This window comes from Numida meleagris, chromosome 16 (assembly GCF_002078875.1).
Source record: "Numida meleagris isolate 19003 breed g44 Domestic line chromosome 16, NumMel1.0, whole genome shotgun sequence".
Taxonomy (NCBI): domain Eukaryota; kingdom Metazoa; phylum Chordata; class Aves; order Galliformes; family Numididae; genus Numida; species Numida meleagris.
The window spans coordinates 5,439,153-5,451,453 of NC_034424.1; the positions used below are offsets into that span (position 1 = coordinate 5,439,153).

The 12,301-nt window shown below is 55.8% G+C and overlaps 1 protein-coding gene across 2 annotated transcripts in view; it reads left to right on the forward strand.

The window, feature by feature from the left end:
* PRRX2 (paired related homeobox 2) overlaps positions 1 to 12,011 on the forward strand; it is a 14,323-nt gene extending 2,312 nt beyond the window's left edge. Inside the window, exons 2-4 of one of the 2 annotated variants that reach the window (XM_021414224.1) lie at positions 10,920 to 11,104; positions 11,224 to 11,402; positions 11,853 to 12,011. In XM_021414224.1, coding sequence (XP_021269899.1) covers positions 10,920 to 11,104; positions 11,224 to 11,402; positions 11,853 to 11,988 — 500 coding nt within the window. In that variant the 3' untranslated portion in view covers positions 11,989 to 12,011. The remainder of the gene's footprint in view (positions 1 to 10,919; positions 11,105 to 11,223; positions 11,403 to 11,852) is intronic. The other variant, XM_021414225.1, reaches the window with a different exon arrangement.

Consider the following 12,301-nt stretch of genomic DNA (forward strand, 5'->3'; position numbering starts at 1 on the left):
GGAGCAGTGCACCCTCCCATCAAACACTTCCACGCAACTTCTGAGGTCTTGAAAGCTTGTTCACCTCCTTTCATTAGACTAACAAATAATGTGTAACGTGAAACATCTGTTAACAACAGCCCTTAATGTTCTCAAGATGATAAAGCAGGAGGGTAATTTTAGCCAGCGGGCCTTGACTGATGGCTTTTCAAACAATGAACTTGCTTTTGGTGCTGCCTGGGGGTGGGAGCGGAGCCGGGCACTGCCTCGGATGGGCGCTTTGGGGCTGTGCTACTTTGCCTGCTCCCAAAAGAGATGGGAGCAGGCAATGGGACTGGGTGAGGGGACAGCCCTGGACAAGGCAGCTCTTTCCCCATCCCATCACCTGGGTGCAGAGGGGGGAAATCCCCCTTGGTCCCTCTGTGCAGCAAGTGGAGATGCTGACCCGGGAGGATGATGTTACAGTGAATTGGTTTTAGTGTTGTGAATGAGGGCAGGTGAGAAGGGAGAAGTGAAGCAGGGACCTGGTGAAAGCGGAACGTGGCAAGGCATTGTTTCTGGGGTTGGGGCTGGGCAGTTTCCCCCAGCATCCCACGGGGACACATTTCCACTGGGCTATTTCTGCCTTCCCAAAATGCCACTTGTGGGGTCCCAGCGTGGGGATACCTCAGCTGTGCCCACCAGATGATGCTGATGCCCAGTGAGGGCTAGGGTTGCCAGCACCCCATTTCATCCCGAGAGCTGAGAAGAGGCTGTCAAGCAGCCAGGCTGGGCTGTGGGATTTCCATCACCCACAGTCCTGTGCTGCTCCCCAAAACAGCATCGGCTGTGGGTGCCAGGCACAGCATCCTGCAGGGGACTGTCCCCATGTGGCAGAGCCAGGCAGGGTGGCACTGAAGGGGGGATGCGGGGGATGCGAGCTGCTCGGTCCTTGTATGGCCACACTGGGTGGCACACAGCACACAGGAGTGAGACTTGCAAGGCTGTGATGCCCACGGATGAAGTGTCACCATCGCTGTCCCCATTCCCTTCATGGGGACATTGCCCACCCCATGCAGGGAGGGATGCATACCCCAGGACAAGTGTCTCACCTCCGTGCAGAGGGATGCTGCCTGTGCTCAGTGCCCAAGCCCAGCACTCACGCAGCAGTGCAGCATCCGTCATGCATATTGATTGATTAATTGATCATTGATGAATGCCGTGCAATTAATCCAGGCGTGCTGTGCTGTCGGGGAGCTCCCTCCCCATTTGTTTGCACTTAGCATGGGGCTGGCGACATGTGAGGGGCTGGGATCCTGACGTGTCCCAGCACAGCAAATGATGAGTTCCAGCCGCTCTGGGAATCCGAGCGCATCCCTGTCAAAGAAATGAAGGGCTCTGGGGAAGGACCCACCTTAACCCTGACCCTGAGCCTGAGACACAGAGCCTACAGCAAGGCTCTCCCTCCCTAGATAGGGACCCTCCACCATTGTCACCCCACATTGCTGCCACGGGACCTGCTGCCCTATGGGTGGGATGAGGCTGGTGCCCAGGTGTCCATACAAAAGCCACAGGGCAGGCAGGAGCTATGCTCTTCCTATGGGACAGGCAGGGGAAGAGGCTGAGACTGGGCTGATTTAGGTCACAGCCTGCAGAAAGTACCCAGAAACAGCACAAACCACTGCCAGGTGTGAGCAAAGAGGGATCCCACATCTAAATGGGGCTTCTGGCTTGGGAACAGCCCGGCACCAACCTTCCCCCATCCTTTTCTGACCCCAAAGGATGCCACGGGCTCACTGTCACACTCCTCCCCACACAGCAGGGGATGCTCCATTCCCTGGGCTGCATTCAGGCTCTTGCAGACCAGCAGCACCTGGGCTCTAATTTGTGTTAATTAATTTGCCCACAAATAGGCTGAACACCCCCACAGAGGCTGCAGGACACCCCCTGCAGTGTGTGCGGGGAGGGAAAAAAATCCTAAACCAAGTGCCCGGCTGGGCCAGGAAAGTCCCTTTACCCTCCCCACCCCCCCTTGTTCTCAGTGCAGTGATTTTTCTCTCCCTGGAGCAGTGATGCTCATAGGAAAAGGGTTGAAAACCTCTCACAGTGCTGTGGAGGGGACGGGGGTGCAGTGGGGACGTGGGGGTTCTCCCCGCTCCATCGGGAGCCCCCGCAGCCCCCATGGGCATGGGGACACCTCGCTGCCCCCCGGCTGTTGTGTCTGCTGTGATTGGGAACAGCTCAGGGCGAGACTATTTCCCCTCTCCTTTCGGGCTGTTATTTCAGGGAACGGGGCTGATTCACGGGAAAAATATGAAATTTCGACTCCGCGCGGCCAAGATGGGCGAATTTCAACGAATCAGCATTTTAAGAGAGCCTGGGCGTGTGTCTGTAGCTGGGAGGCTGATGAAATGATTTAGGGCTTTGAGGCTGCCTCGTTAGGAACCTTTCCTCCCTCCCAGGGAGCGGGGCTGTCACCCCCTTTCCCAGCGCCGCTTTCCTCCGGCATTGGGCAATTTCCACCCCCCCCTGCACTGGGGCTGGGAAGTGATGGAGCCGAAGGGATGGGGCTGGGGGCAGGATGGAGCCGGGCGTTTTGCTGCGGTGAAGTCCCCTGGTTGGCGCTGCATCCCCAACTGCAGCTGGAAGGGTTTATCCTGTGGTGGGGTGAGGGGGGTGCGGGGCTGGGATAGCATCACTGTGCCGTGGGGAAGCCCGGAGCATCCTTTAAAATGAGACAGGAGGGGTCAGGGAACGGGGATGGGGATGGATGTGGGTTTGACATGGATCTGTTTGATACAGGGCACTGGTGGGCAGGGGTCCCCTGCATGGGGTCTGGGGAGAATGGGAATGGGAAACCCCATAGGAAAGGACCGAGTGGGGCTTTCAAGGCAATTTCCAGTGCCCACAGAAGAGGGACACCCCCAAATTTTGGAGATATTTTTGTAGAGCCCCCACTCTTGATGCATTCCCATCATTACCCCATGCAGAAACCTTCCCTTCTCAGCACCCCTCACTGGCCCAAGGGACCACCCAGTGTAAAGGCTGCTGGGGAGCAGGGGGGGAACCTTGGGGGGTTGGGGTCAAACCCTCCTGAGCAGTGCAGGGGAAAAGGGGATGATGGGTATAGGAAGTGTGGGGGGGTTGGGGGTAAAGGGGACACTTTAGAGGGGACATTGCCCCATCCCAGGCTGGGGACACCCCTTGGGGACACGAGGATGATGGAGAACAGCCCCCACCCTGCAGCCCTTCCCTGTGCGACACATGGCACCGGGCGGGCGCTAATTAAGCCAGAGGCCTAACGAGGTGCCCCCCGTGCCGCGGGGCGAAGCCGCAGAGCTCCGCAGCCTTCAGAGAGTGGCAGCGGCAGCCGCCGGCCCCCTCCCCTTCCCTCCTCTTCCCCCTTTGGAGCGGGTATAATAAAGCAGCTTTTCAGCTGCGGCTGCAGTGATAGATCAGGAAGAATTGTATGAGTCTATTAAAGTCTGTGCGTCTCCGAATGGAGACTGCGGCTAAGCCAGGCGCCAGGCGCTCGCATTGAACCAGATGTGCTCAGGCGCCGTCCTTTCCAGCCACTGCAGCTGAGAGGCTGCCGCCTTCACACGCGAGGAAACTGGCTTGCACATGGCAGGGGAGCGGGGGAGCACATGGCAGGAGGGGTGCGGGGGGGGCACGGCCCTCCTGGCACAGCTGCGGCGTTGGGGGGGGGGGATGCACAAAGGTGGAGAGAGGGCTTTGCTGCGGGGGCTGTACCTCCCCGGGGCATGGCGGTGTCTGGGGGGGGGGTTGAATTGCACCCGAAAATATTGAGCGTTGATGGTGGAGGGAGGGCTGCATTGCATACAAGCTGTGCAAGTTATGGCTGGGGGGGGGGTTGTATTGGGCTCGGAGCTGTACGGGACACTGCAGTGTTCAGGGGGTGTTGCATTGTACCTGGAGATGCACAAAGCGTTGATGGGGGGGTTGCATTGCACACAAGCTATGCAGGGCATTGCATTATTAAGCTGTGGGGGGAAGCTGTACTGCACCTTGAGCTGTGCAGAGCGTTGCTGGGGGTGTTGCATTGCACCCTGTGCCATAGAGGGGGGCTGTGTTGCACCCCAAGGGATGCAGGCCATTGCAGGGCTGAGCTGGCACCCTGAGCAGCACAGGGCACTGTGACAGGGACAGCGATATGGCTGTGCAGGGAACGAATGGGGGGGTCCTGCTGCACCCCAGTGCACACGGATCGATGTGGCTGCGTGGCCGTGGCCGTGGGACACTCGTTCCCCACCATTTTCAGATTGGCAGCCCTGGTCGTTGTGTGTCTGTGATTTGGGGGTTGTGAAGATCTCGGGGGAAATTTTAAATTAAAAAAAAAAAAACCTCCCCCCTCAAAAAAAAAAGAAACAACCCCACCCTGTTCTTGTTTAAATTGAAAGAGACTGAAGTGTTCCTATGAGTATTAGAGTTTTATAAAACCTGAAACAAATGTCAAAACGGAACCACCAGGCACCATCCCCTCCGTGCTCCAGCCCCAGCAGGGTGCCCAGCAGGTTGTGTGTCACAGCTTTCCGTGGCTATTCCCTATCATGACATCATGCAGTCAGATCCATATCGTGACATCATGCGGTCAGATCCATATCGTGACATCATGCAGACCTGTCAGAGCTGAGGGAGTGGGGACACATTGTGTTTTATGGGATTTGTGAGTGAGCACCCAGAGGTCTCTCAGCTGTGCCCAGTACCAATGCCAGTGTGACCCCACTGGGGGCTGGGTTTTGGGGTTCTGAGTGTGGCAAGAAGGAGCCAGAGGGGATGGCACTGGTGTGATGAATAGAGGGGTCTCAGCTCTGCGGTGCCAGGCAAGAGCGGGACCCCAGTGCAGCCCCTGCCCCCCCAGCATCATCTCACCTGCATCCAACCCACAAACAGTTAAATGGGTTTGGTCTGGGGGAAAGAAAGAAAAAAAAAAAAGAGAGAGAGAAAAGATACGAGCCACTTATTAAAATGAATGTTTTACAATAAATTTGGCGAGGGGCCACCGACCTCAAATGAAAACCAGACCGAAGGACGGCAACGCTGCTCGTTGGAAAGGGTTTGTGGGATGAGTGCGTGCCCATGGGGCACTCCTCAGAGTGGGGTGTGGGGATGGGGGCTCACAGCCGCCAACACACCCCAAAGATTTGGTGACCCCATCCTGGGATGCCCCAGCAGTGGCCATGGGCTGCAGGGTGGGTTTGGGGCAGGTGCTTGGTGTTGGAATGGGGCTTGGTGGCATCTCCGCCTGGAAAATGCCTGTTTGGCCACAAAAAGGAAAAGATGGGGGGAGTGGGTGCCAGGGGTTGGTCCTGGTGCCCTCAGCTGCCCGAGGGGGTCCTGTGGGGCTGACAGCCATCCCCTGGTTCCCATATGGTCTCTTCCCTCGTCTTGGCAATGACCCTGATGCAATTAGGGCTGTGCGCTAACCTGGAGGGCTGGTGTTGGGTTTCAGTGCCAGATGCCATCGGGGCGGCCTCGCTATGGGCTTTTGCTTATTAAATTTCAAGAAATCACCTTTTTTTTTAATTTTAGTTTTTTTGCCGGGGGGGGAGGAAGGCTGGGATTGCCATGCCAGGAGTCCCTGGCCGGGAGCCAGCTGTTCCTGCTATGCAGCCCTGCCTGATTAGTTGTACGTCCTAAACGCCATGCCGCTCTCCCTGTACTTGGATGGGCACCCCTGGGGAAATGCACTTTGCAGGCAGAGCTGAGCTTTCAGCAGAGCTTTGCAATTGCGGGATGCTGGGGTCTGTCCCAGCATCACCCAGCCTAGCATCATCCATCCCAGCATCACCCATCCCAGCACCATCCATCCCAGCACCATCCATCCCCAAATCCCATCCCGCTGCAGCTCCAGCACTGTCCCAGCCCTCTCCATTCCTGCTGCCCCATATCCTCCATCCACGGGGCCTGAGCAGAACGTTTCCTCGCGCACTGCTCACTCATCTGTTAGCTATCACGGCGCTGCCAGGCTCCGTGCTCAGCTATTTCAATGCACGGCACCAATGGTGCTGGGAAGCAGTGAAGCTGCAGCTTGGGTGGGTGCCTCTGTGCGCTCACAGTGCTCTTGTTGCCCCCCCCTCCTCCCCCCCAAAGCCTCATGTGATGCTGTAACCGATGGCTCCGGGAAGAGACATGGCACACACAGCACTGAGCCCAGGGGATGCACAATGTGGGTGCCCTGGGTCAGTGCCACCCTGCAGGCCTGCAGCCACATGGGCTGGGGTTTTCTCCCCGTCATGGGCTTGTTCTGGTGAAGAGAAAGGCAGGATCAGGCCCTTAGCCCTGGGGAGACCCAACGAGCTCCATTCTGGTCCCCAAACCCTGGTGACCCGCATGGTCCCACCACACGTCCTGCACTAAAGATGGGCTGTGCCAAAAAACAGCTTGGTGACACACAGCAGCCAGCAGAGCGCTCCAAGCACAGCCCTGTGGCGATGTAGAGTGATACCCAGAACACTCCCAATTCATTTGGGCAGTTGGGCCACAATGGGGGCCCAATGCCCACACCACCCCCAGCTCCGGGGGGTGCACACGGAGCACCCCTGTGCACGATACTGCCTAAACCCATCCATCTGCAATGCTGGGTGGTTTCTGGCTGGTGCAGCAGCAGCCCCATGGCCATAAAGCAGCCAGCTGCTGCCTGTCAGTGAGCGGAGCTAAGACCCTCCCGGGACGGCCTTGGCCTCTTTTTTGGTACGGGCTTTTTGCTGCTCCTTTATAACAGAGACACTTTTCCCCCAGCAAAACTGGCAGCCTGTAAAAACGTGTCAGCGTTTCAGTTTTTTCACAATTAATGAGGTGAAACATCCTCGGAAACATTTCGCTGTAATGTTTCTCCGGTAGCTGAGATTTACCCCTCTCTTAAATTTTTAACGTCCGCCACTTGATCCGAGAAAGTTTCCTTCGGACTCAGCACATTTGGACCCCCCCCAGTCTCTCCTGCTCCCATTGAGCCTCCGGATTTCTGGGATATAGGGGGCTGAGGCTGGGCTGGAGGGGCAGGGAGCGGCCATGGGATGGGATGGGGCAGCAGGAGAGCCCCGAGGAGAGTGGCAGCCCTGGACCCCTGTCCCCGTGCCCTTGGGGTGGTCCTGAGTTGGGTTTCGATGATGTAGCATCGTCCCGAGCAAAGGATGCTTCTTGCCTTCCTTGGGCTTTTGGAGGTGATTTGGGGATATCAGCACCTGCAGTAGAGTGGGCAGTTCCTGTTGTTGCTCCTGTGGTCATCCCTCTGCCCCGTTTTGGGGCACAGACCCCATCCCCGCTATGTCCCCATCCTTTGCTCATGGCCAAGTGGGAAACCAGCGCAATGTGCCCACACCTTCAGGATGTGAGCTGTGGGAAAAAGGGATCTGGAGCACGGGGAACCCCTGGGGGGTGGAAATTCCCAGGGCAGAGAGCTCTGCTCAACCCCATCACGACCCCAAGGGCAGCGCTTCCTTCTGATGGACGCAAGGAACCGGTTAATGGAGCTCGTGGAGCTCACTGGACGTCATCGCTGGAGCACGCCTTGCTTCCCTGGAGTATATAAAGGGATGAAGGGAGTCCACATGTTTACCGAGACAGACCATGGGAGAAACGAAAGACATTGTTTTTCCAAAGGATTTCTTGGCTGTAAAAGGCCTCCACCACCCTGCGGCTTCCCTGATGAAGGCCCAGCGTTAATTTGTTAAATCCACATCAAGTGCCCGGAGAACCAGTTGTTTATTTTTGCTAATTCAGCCGGCCGAGATCAAATTGGGGTTTTATTTGTTAAGGATAAACCTTAATTAATAAAAGCTATTTATTTGGTTAGAGCCGGCTGCAGCCTGAGGGTCAGATATGCCATGATCATTATTTCAAGTAAAACAAACCCAAAACGTCTCTCAACAGTTTGAAAAATGTAGAAACTTAGAGAGCTGAATTTATTTGTCTTAGGAAGAATTTACAGCTAATTCCCTCCAGGCTATTTCAACCCTTAAATTATACCCGAGAAGAAGAAAGACGGAAGAAAAAAAAAAAGCCAACACAAAAATGCCATTCCAGGAGGAGCAGGAAAGTAAATGGTACAGCAGATTGGATCTTCTGGATGGGGGGGGTTGGAATTTCAGGCTTAGAGACCTTTGGCAAATGAATGGAACGTGCAAAATAATGTAACGGGAGAAAGCTGCGGCCAGTGCGGGGCTCTCGGGGTCAGCGATGGGAAATGGAAGATGTGAGCATCCCAACGAGGTGGGGACAGCACGGTGTCACTGGGTGCTTGCTGGTGGAGGCTGGAAGTCAAAGCAGAGCCGGGGTGGAAATCCAGTGCGAGTCACGGCTCTGCAGTGCACATCACCAGATTGCAGCCCTCGCTGGCGGCCGGTTTGAGGCTCCCGGTGCCCAACACATTGTTCCTCTGGAACATGCAGGGAAAAAGGGCCAGAACTGGAAAAGTGAGCTTGCTCCGCGCTCTGCTAAATCAACACACCCTGACCCAGCCGCGCTGGGGCCATTGGTTTTGCAAATGGTGCATGACCACGCGCTCCCCGCTCCCCTCCGCGCGGCCGTTCTCCGTGGTCCTGGTGTGAGCGTGGCAGGGCTGCTGCCCTGGGGAAACCATGGGACACGTCCCACCATGAGCCACGGGGCTGCTGAGCCCCCCTCGCCCTCCCGATGTCGTCCTTCATTATTCAGTAACGTTATCCCTCTGTTTTCCCCCTTCCCCTGCATTTTTTTTCCCCTTCGGCGGAAATTGTAATCAGTGGAAAGTAAATACACCGACGGAAAAGCAGGAGTTGCTTAGACATCCCCTCTGACCTCCGCCTGGACAATCAAGCCAATGCCTCCACCACGCTGCCAACAAACCCCCCAAATTATAGCTGACAAATGCAGGGATTTGGCTTTTGCCAAAATCTCCCCCCAGCCGCCCCAAGTAATGCTTAGGGGGCAAAAGCAACACGGCGTTGAGCCATTATTGACTTTGGGCAATTACGACTCTTAATTCATGGAAACCCACCAGGGTGCAGAAATGTTTTCTGATTCCCCCATGAAGGTTATGGTGAATCTGGCTGCAGTGAATCTCACTCCCCTGGCAAGGACTGCAGGGCGGTTTGTGATGCTCATCTTTGTGAAGCCGCCCTGGTTTATGAAGGCATCCTTTACAGAAGCAATGGCTGCCACCAGGGAGGGCAGCATTTATCTGGTCCTGCGGTCCTGTGGCTGGGAAGGGCTCCATGGTGGGGACAAGATGCATGTTCATCACTGAGCACAGCAGAGGACATGGGCATTTAAGGAGAGGGGATTTAAGAAACCCTAGTTTCTTTTGGCCAATTTAGGGTGAGCAAGAGAAGCCATCACTTACGGAAAAGTCATAAAATCACAGAATCATTCAGATTGGAAAAGACCTCTCAGATCCCCAAGCCCAACCCCAGCCCACCCCACCGTGCCCACTGACACGTCCCTCAGTGCCACATCCCCACAGGTCTGGAACTCCTCCAGGATGGTGACCCCACCACTCCCTGGGCAGCTGTGCCAGTGCATCACCGCTCTTTCTGGACATCATTTTTTCCCCTATCCAATCTGAGCTTCAGATCCAACAGCCAGAATTTATACTGGGATGAAAATCAAACAGGGTTAATACATTTTGTTTATCCATTTCATTGGATTCTGTTGAGGGTCGTTGGCTTTTGACCCCAGGTTTCTGCCCAAGCCCTGGTCCCTCACACCGCTCTGTCCCGCAGCTCCTGCCCAGCGCTGCCAGCTCAGCCCCAGCCCTCGGAAAGATCTGGGTCGACCACAGCCGGACTTCATGTATTTTAATCCAGCGGCTCGTTAGCTCGCTGAGGAAAAACAGGACCAAAAAAGGAGTTTAACTAAAAGGGGCAACTGGAAAGCGGAGACTGGCAGAACGTTTGGAGCGGCAGAAATGAGGGCTGGAGGGAATCTGGGGAATTTTATTTGCGAGCCTTTATGCGAACTGTGGCAAAGAGCAGCCTGCATTCTCCAGGCTGGGAAAGAGGCCCCGAACCCACGAGTATCTCAGGCACCAGCCTTGGTGCCCTCACCCTACCAAGAAGACCGTGTCCCATCTACGGCCACATGGGCTGTTCCCGGCATACAGAGACTGGAAGGTCTCTTGGGATCCCGTTGGCAGAGGTTTCGTGGTTATTCAGAATTATAGGCCAAGACGATCTTGAAATTTCTACTTTCTTCCTGCTTGGTAGTGCCTTGAAGCAGGAGAGTTAATATCTCCCCCAGCAGATTTTGTTCCTTGCTCGAGACTCATCCCCAAATGCTGCACATCTATTTAATAAGTTCCAAGATAGTTTATTAGCAAGTATTTATTTCTTCAGCACACTCAGGGAGCAGTAATTCTTGCCATTGTGGCCTCTGCATTGATACAGAACAGAAAACCCCAATATAACCCCGCTATGAATCAGAGCGATGCCATAAAACTATTAACATCTCAAATAATTCCAAAATACTTTCCCACCAGTAGGTACAGATTGGATCCAGATGCTTTATTAATGGAAAAAATAATTACCCAGTACCTCCATGAGGAATACCAACAGCAAGATGTCTTTCCCATGAAGGCAGGGATTGGGCATCAATTTTCTTTTTTTTTCCCCATAAATTTGGCTAAACTTGATGATCTTAGCGACAAAAATTAGATGGGCAAAAAGCCCAAGATCGATATGGTGAAACCAAGTTGTGCCCTCCACTTGGAGCTGCCATGAGCAAACATAGGCAGAAATAAGCATGGAGGAAGCTGAGCTCCGAGGGCTGTGGATGTGTTTGTTCCTGGGGCGTGGATGAGGTTTGGTGGTACCATGTGGATGTGCTGGAGCTCTGCAAGTTGGTGGGGATGGGAGACCTCTGAGGTGTTTTAGGGCTGGATTTATTGCTGTCCATGAAGACTGAAGCTTTAGGGAGGTGGGTTCTGCAGAATCTCATGGGGCTTTTGCTGTGATTTCCCCCAGGTGAGAGCCTGAGCCCGAGCCGTGGGGTGGCCAAGAGGAAGAAGAAGCAGAGGAGGAACCGCACCACGTTCAATAGCAGCCAACTGCAGGCTCTGGAGAGGGTCTTTGAGCGGACGCACTACCCCGACGCCTTCGTGCGGGAGGAGCTGGCCAGGAGGGTGAACCTCAGCGAGGCCAGAGTCCAGGTGGGATGGACCCCTCCACCTCCATCCCCACACAGCACCGGAGTCTGGGCGGTGGGAGGGACACTGGGGACATCCTCGCTCAACCTAGGCCCTGTTAACACCTCCCCTTCCCCACTCAGGTTTGGTTTCAGAACCGGAGGGCCAAGTTTCGCCGTAATGAGAGGGCGATGTTGGCCAACAGATCGGCGTCGCTCCTCAAGTCCTACAGCCAGGAGGCCGCCATCGAGCAGCCCATGGCACCGCGGCCCACAGCGCTCAGCCCTGAGTACCTCTCGTGGAGCAGCTCCTCCCCGTACAGGTGGGTGCAGGACGTGGGGCCGTCCCCACCTCCGCGGGAGCCCTGTGCTGCTGATGGGGACACGAGGAGCTTTGCAGGGCTAAAGGAGTGAGAGGTGGGATGTCACTGGGGGCTGCCTTGGGAACTCCTGCCAGCCCCCGCCGAGCGTTTTGTGGACGGGAGGAGGTCTGGTCCTCACGAGGGGCCCTCCTGACCCACGCCGACCCTTCCCACATCTGTATGCAGGAGGGGGAGCGGGTCCCTTCAGTTCCCAGCTCTCCAAAAGCGGAGGCTTCCTGGCACATACTTTGAGGGGTTCCCACATGCATCTAGCCACATAAAAATGCTGCAGAGCGTTGATGGCTCTTGTGGGAGATGTCCAAGAGGGAGCCGCCAACGCAGCCTGGGAAGCCAGCGGGATGTGGGGGCTCCCCGTGGGCTGCGCCTCACCCCGCTCCGCTCCCCCTGCAGCACTGTGCCATCCTACAGCTCCAGCGGGGCCGCAACGCCCACCCAAGGGGTGAACATGGCCAACAGCATTGCCAGCCTGCGCCTCAAAGCCAAAGAGTTCAGCCTGCATCAGAACCAGGTGCCGACTGTGAACTGACCGGGGATAATCCCCATGGCCTCATCCAGGACGCGGTGTGGGGATCCTGTACTGATCGGCACCAACCCGCCGCCCGCCCCACGCACTGCTCGTCCGACGTCCCAGCACCTCTCCTCTCCTCTTCCCTCTTGAAGGTAGAGTCAAGTCCCAGTCCGAAGTGGCACATCGCTATAGCCACATATGGAGCAAACTTGGTTAGAAACTTGCTTTTCTGCACACCCTTATAATAAAGGCTATATATACACACACATACCCCCCACGCGCTCTTCGAGGACAAACAGACTTACCAAGCGAACAAGAATTTGCTTCCAAA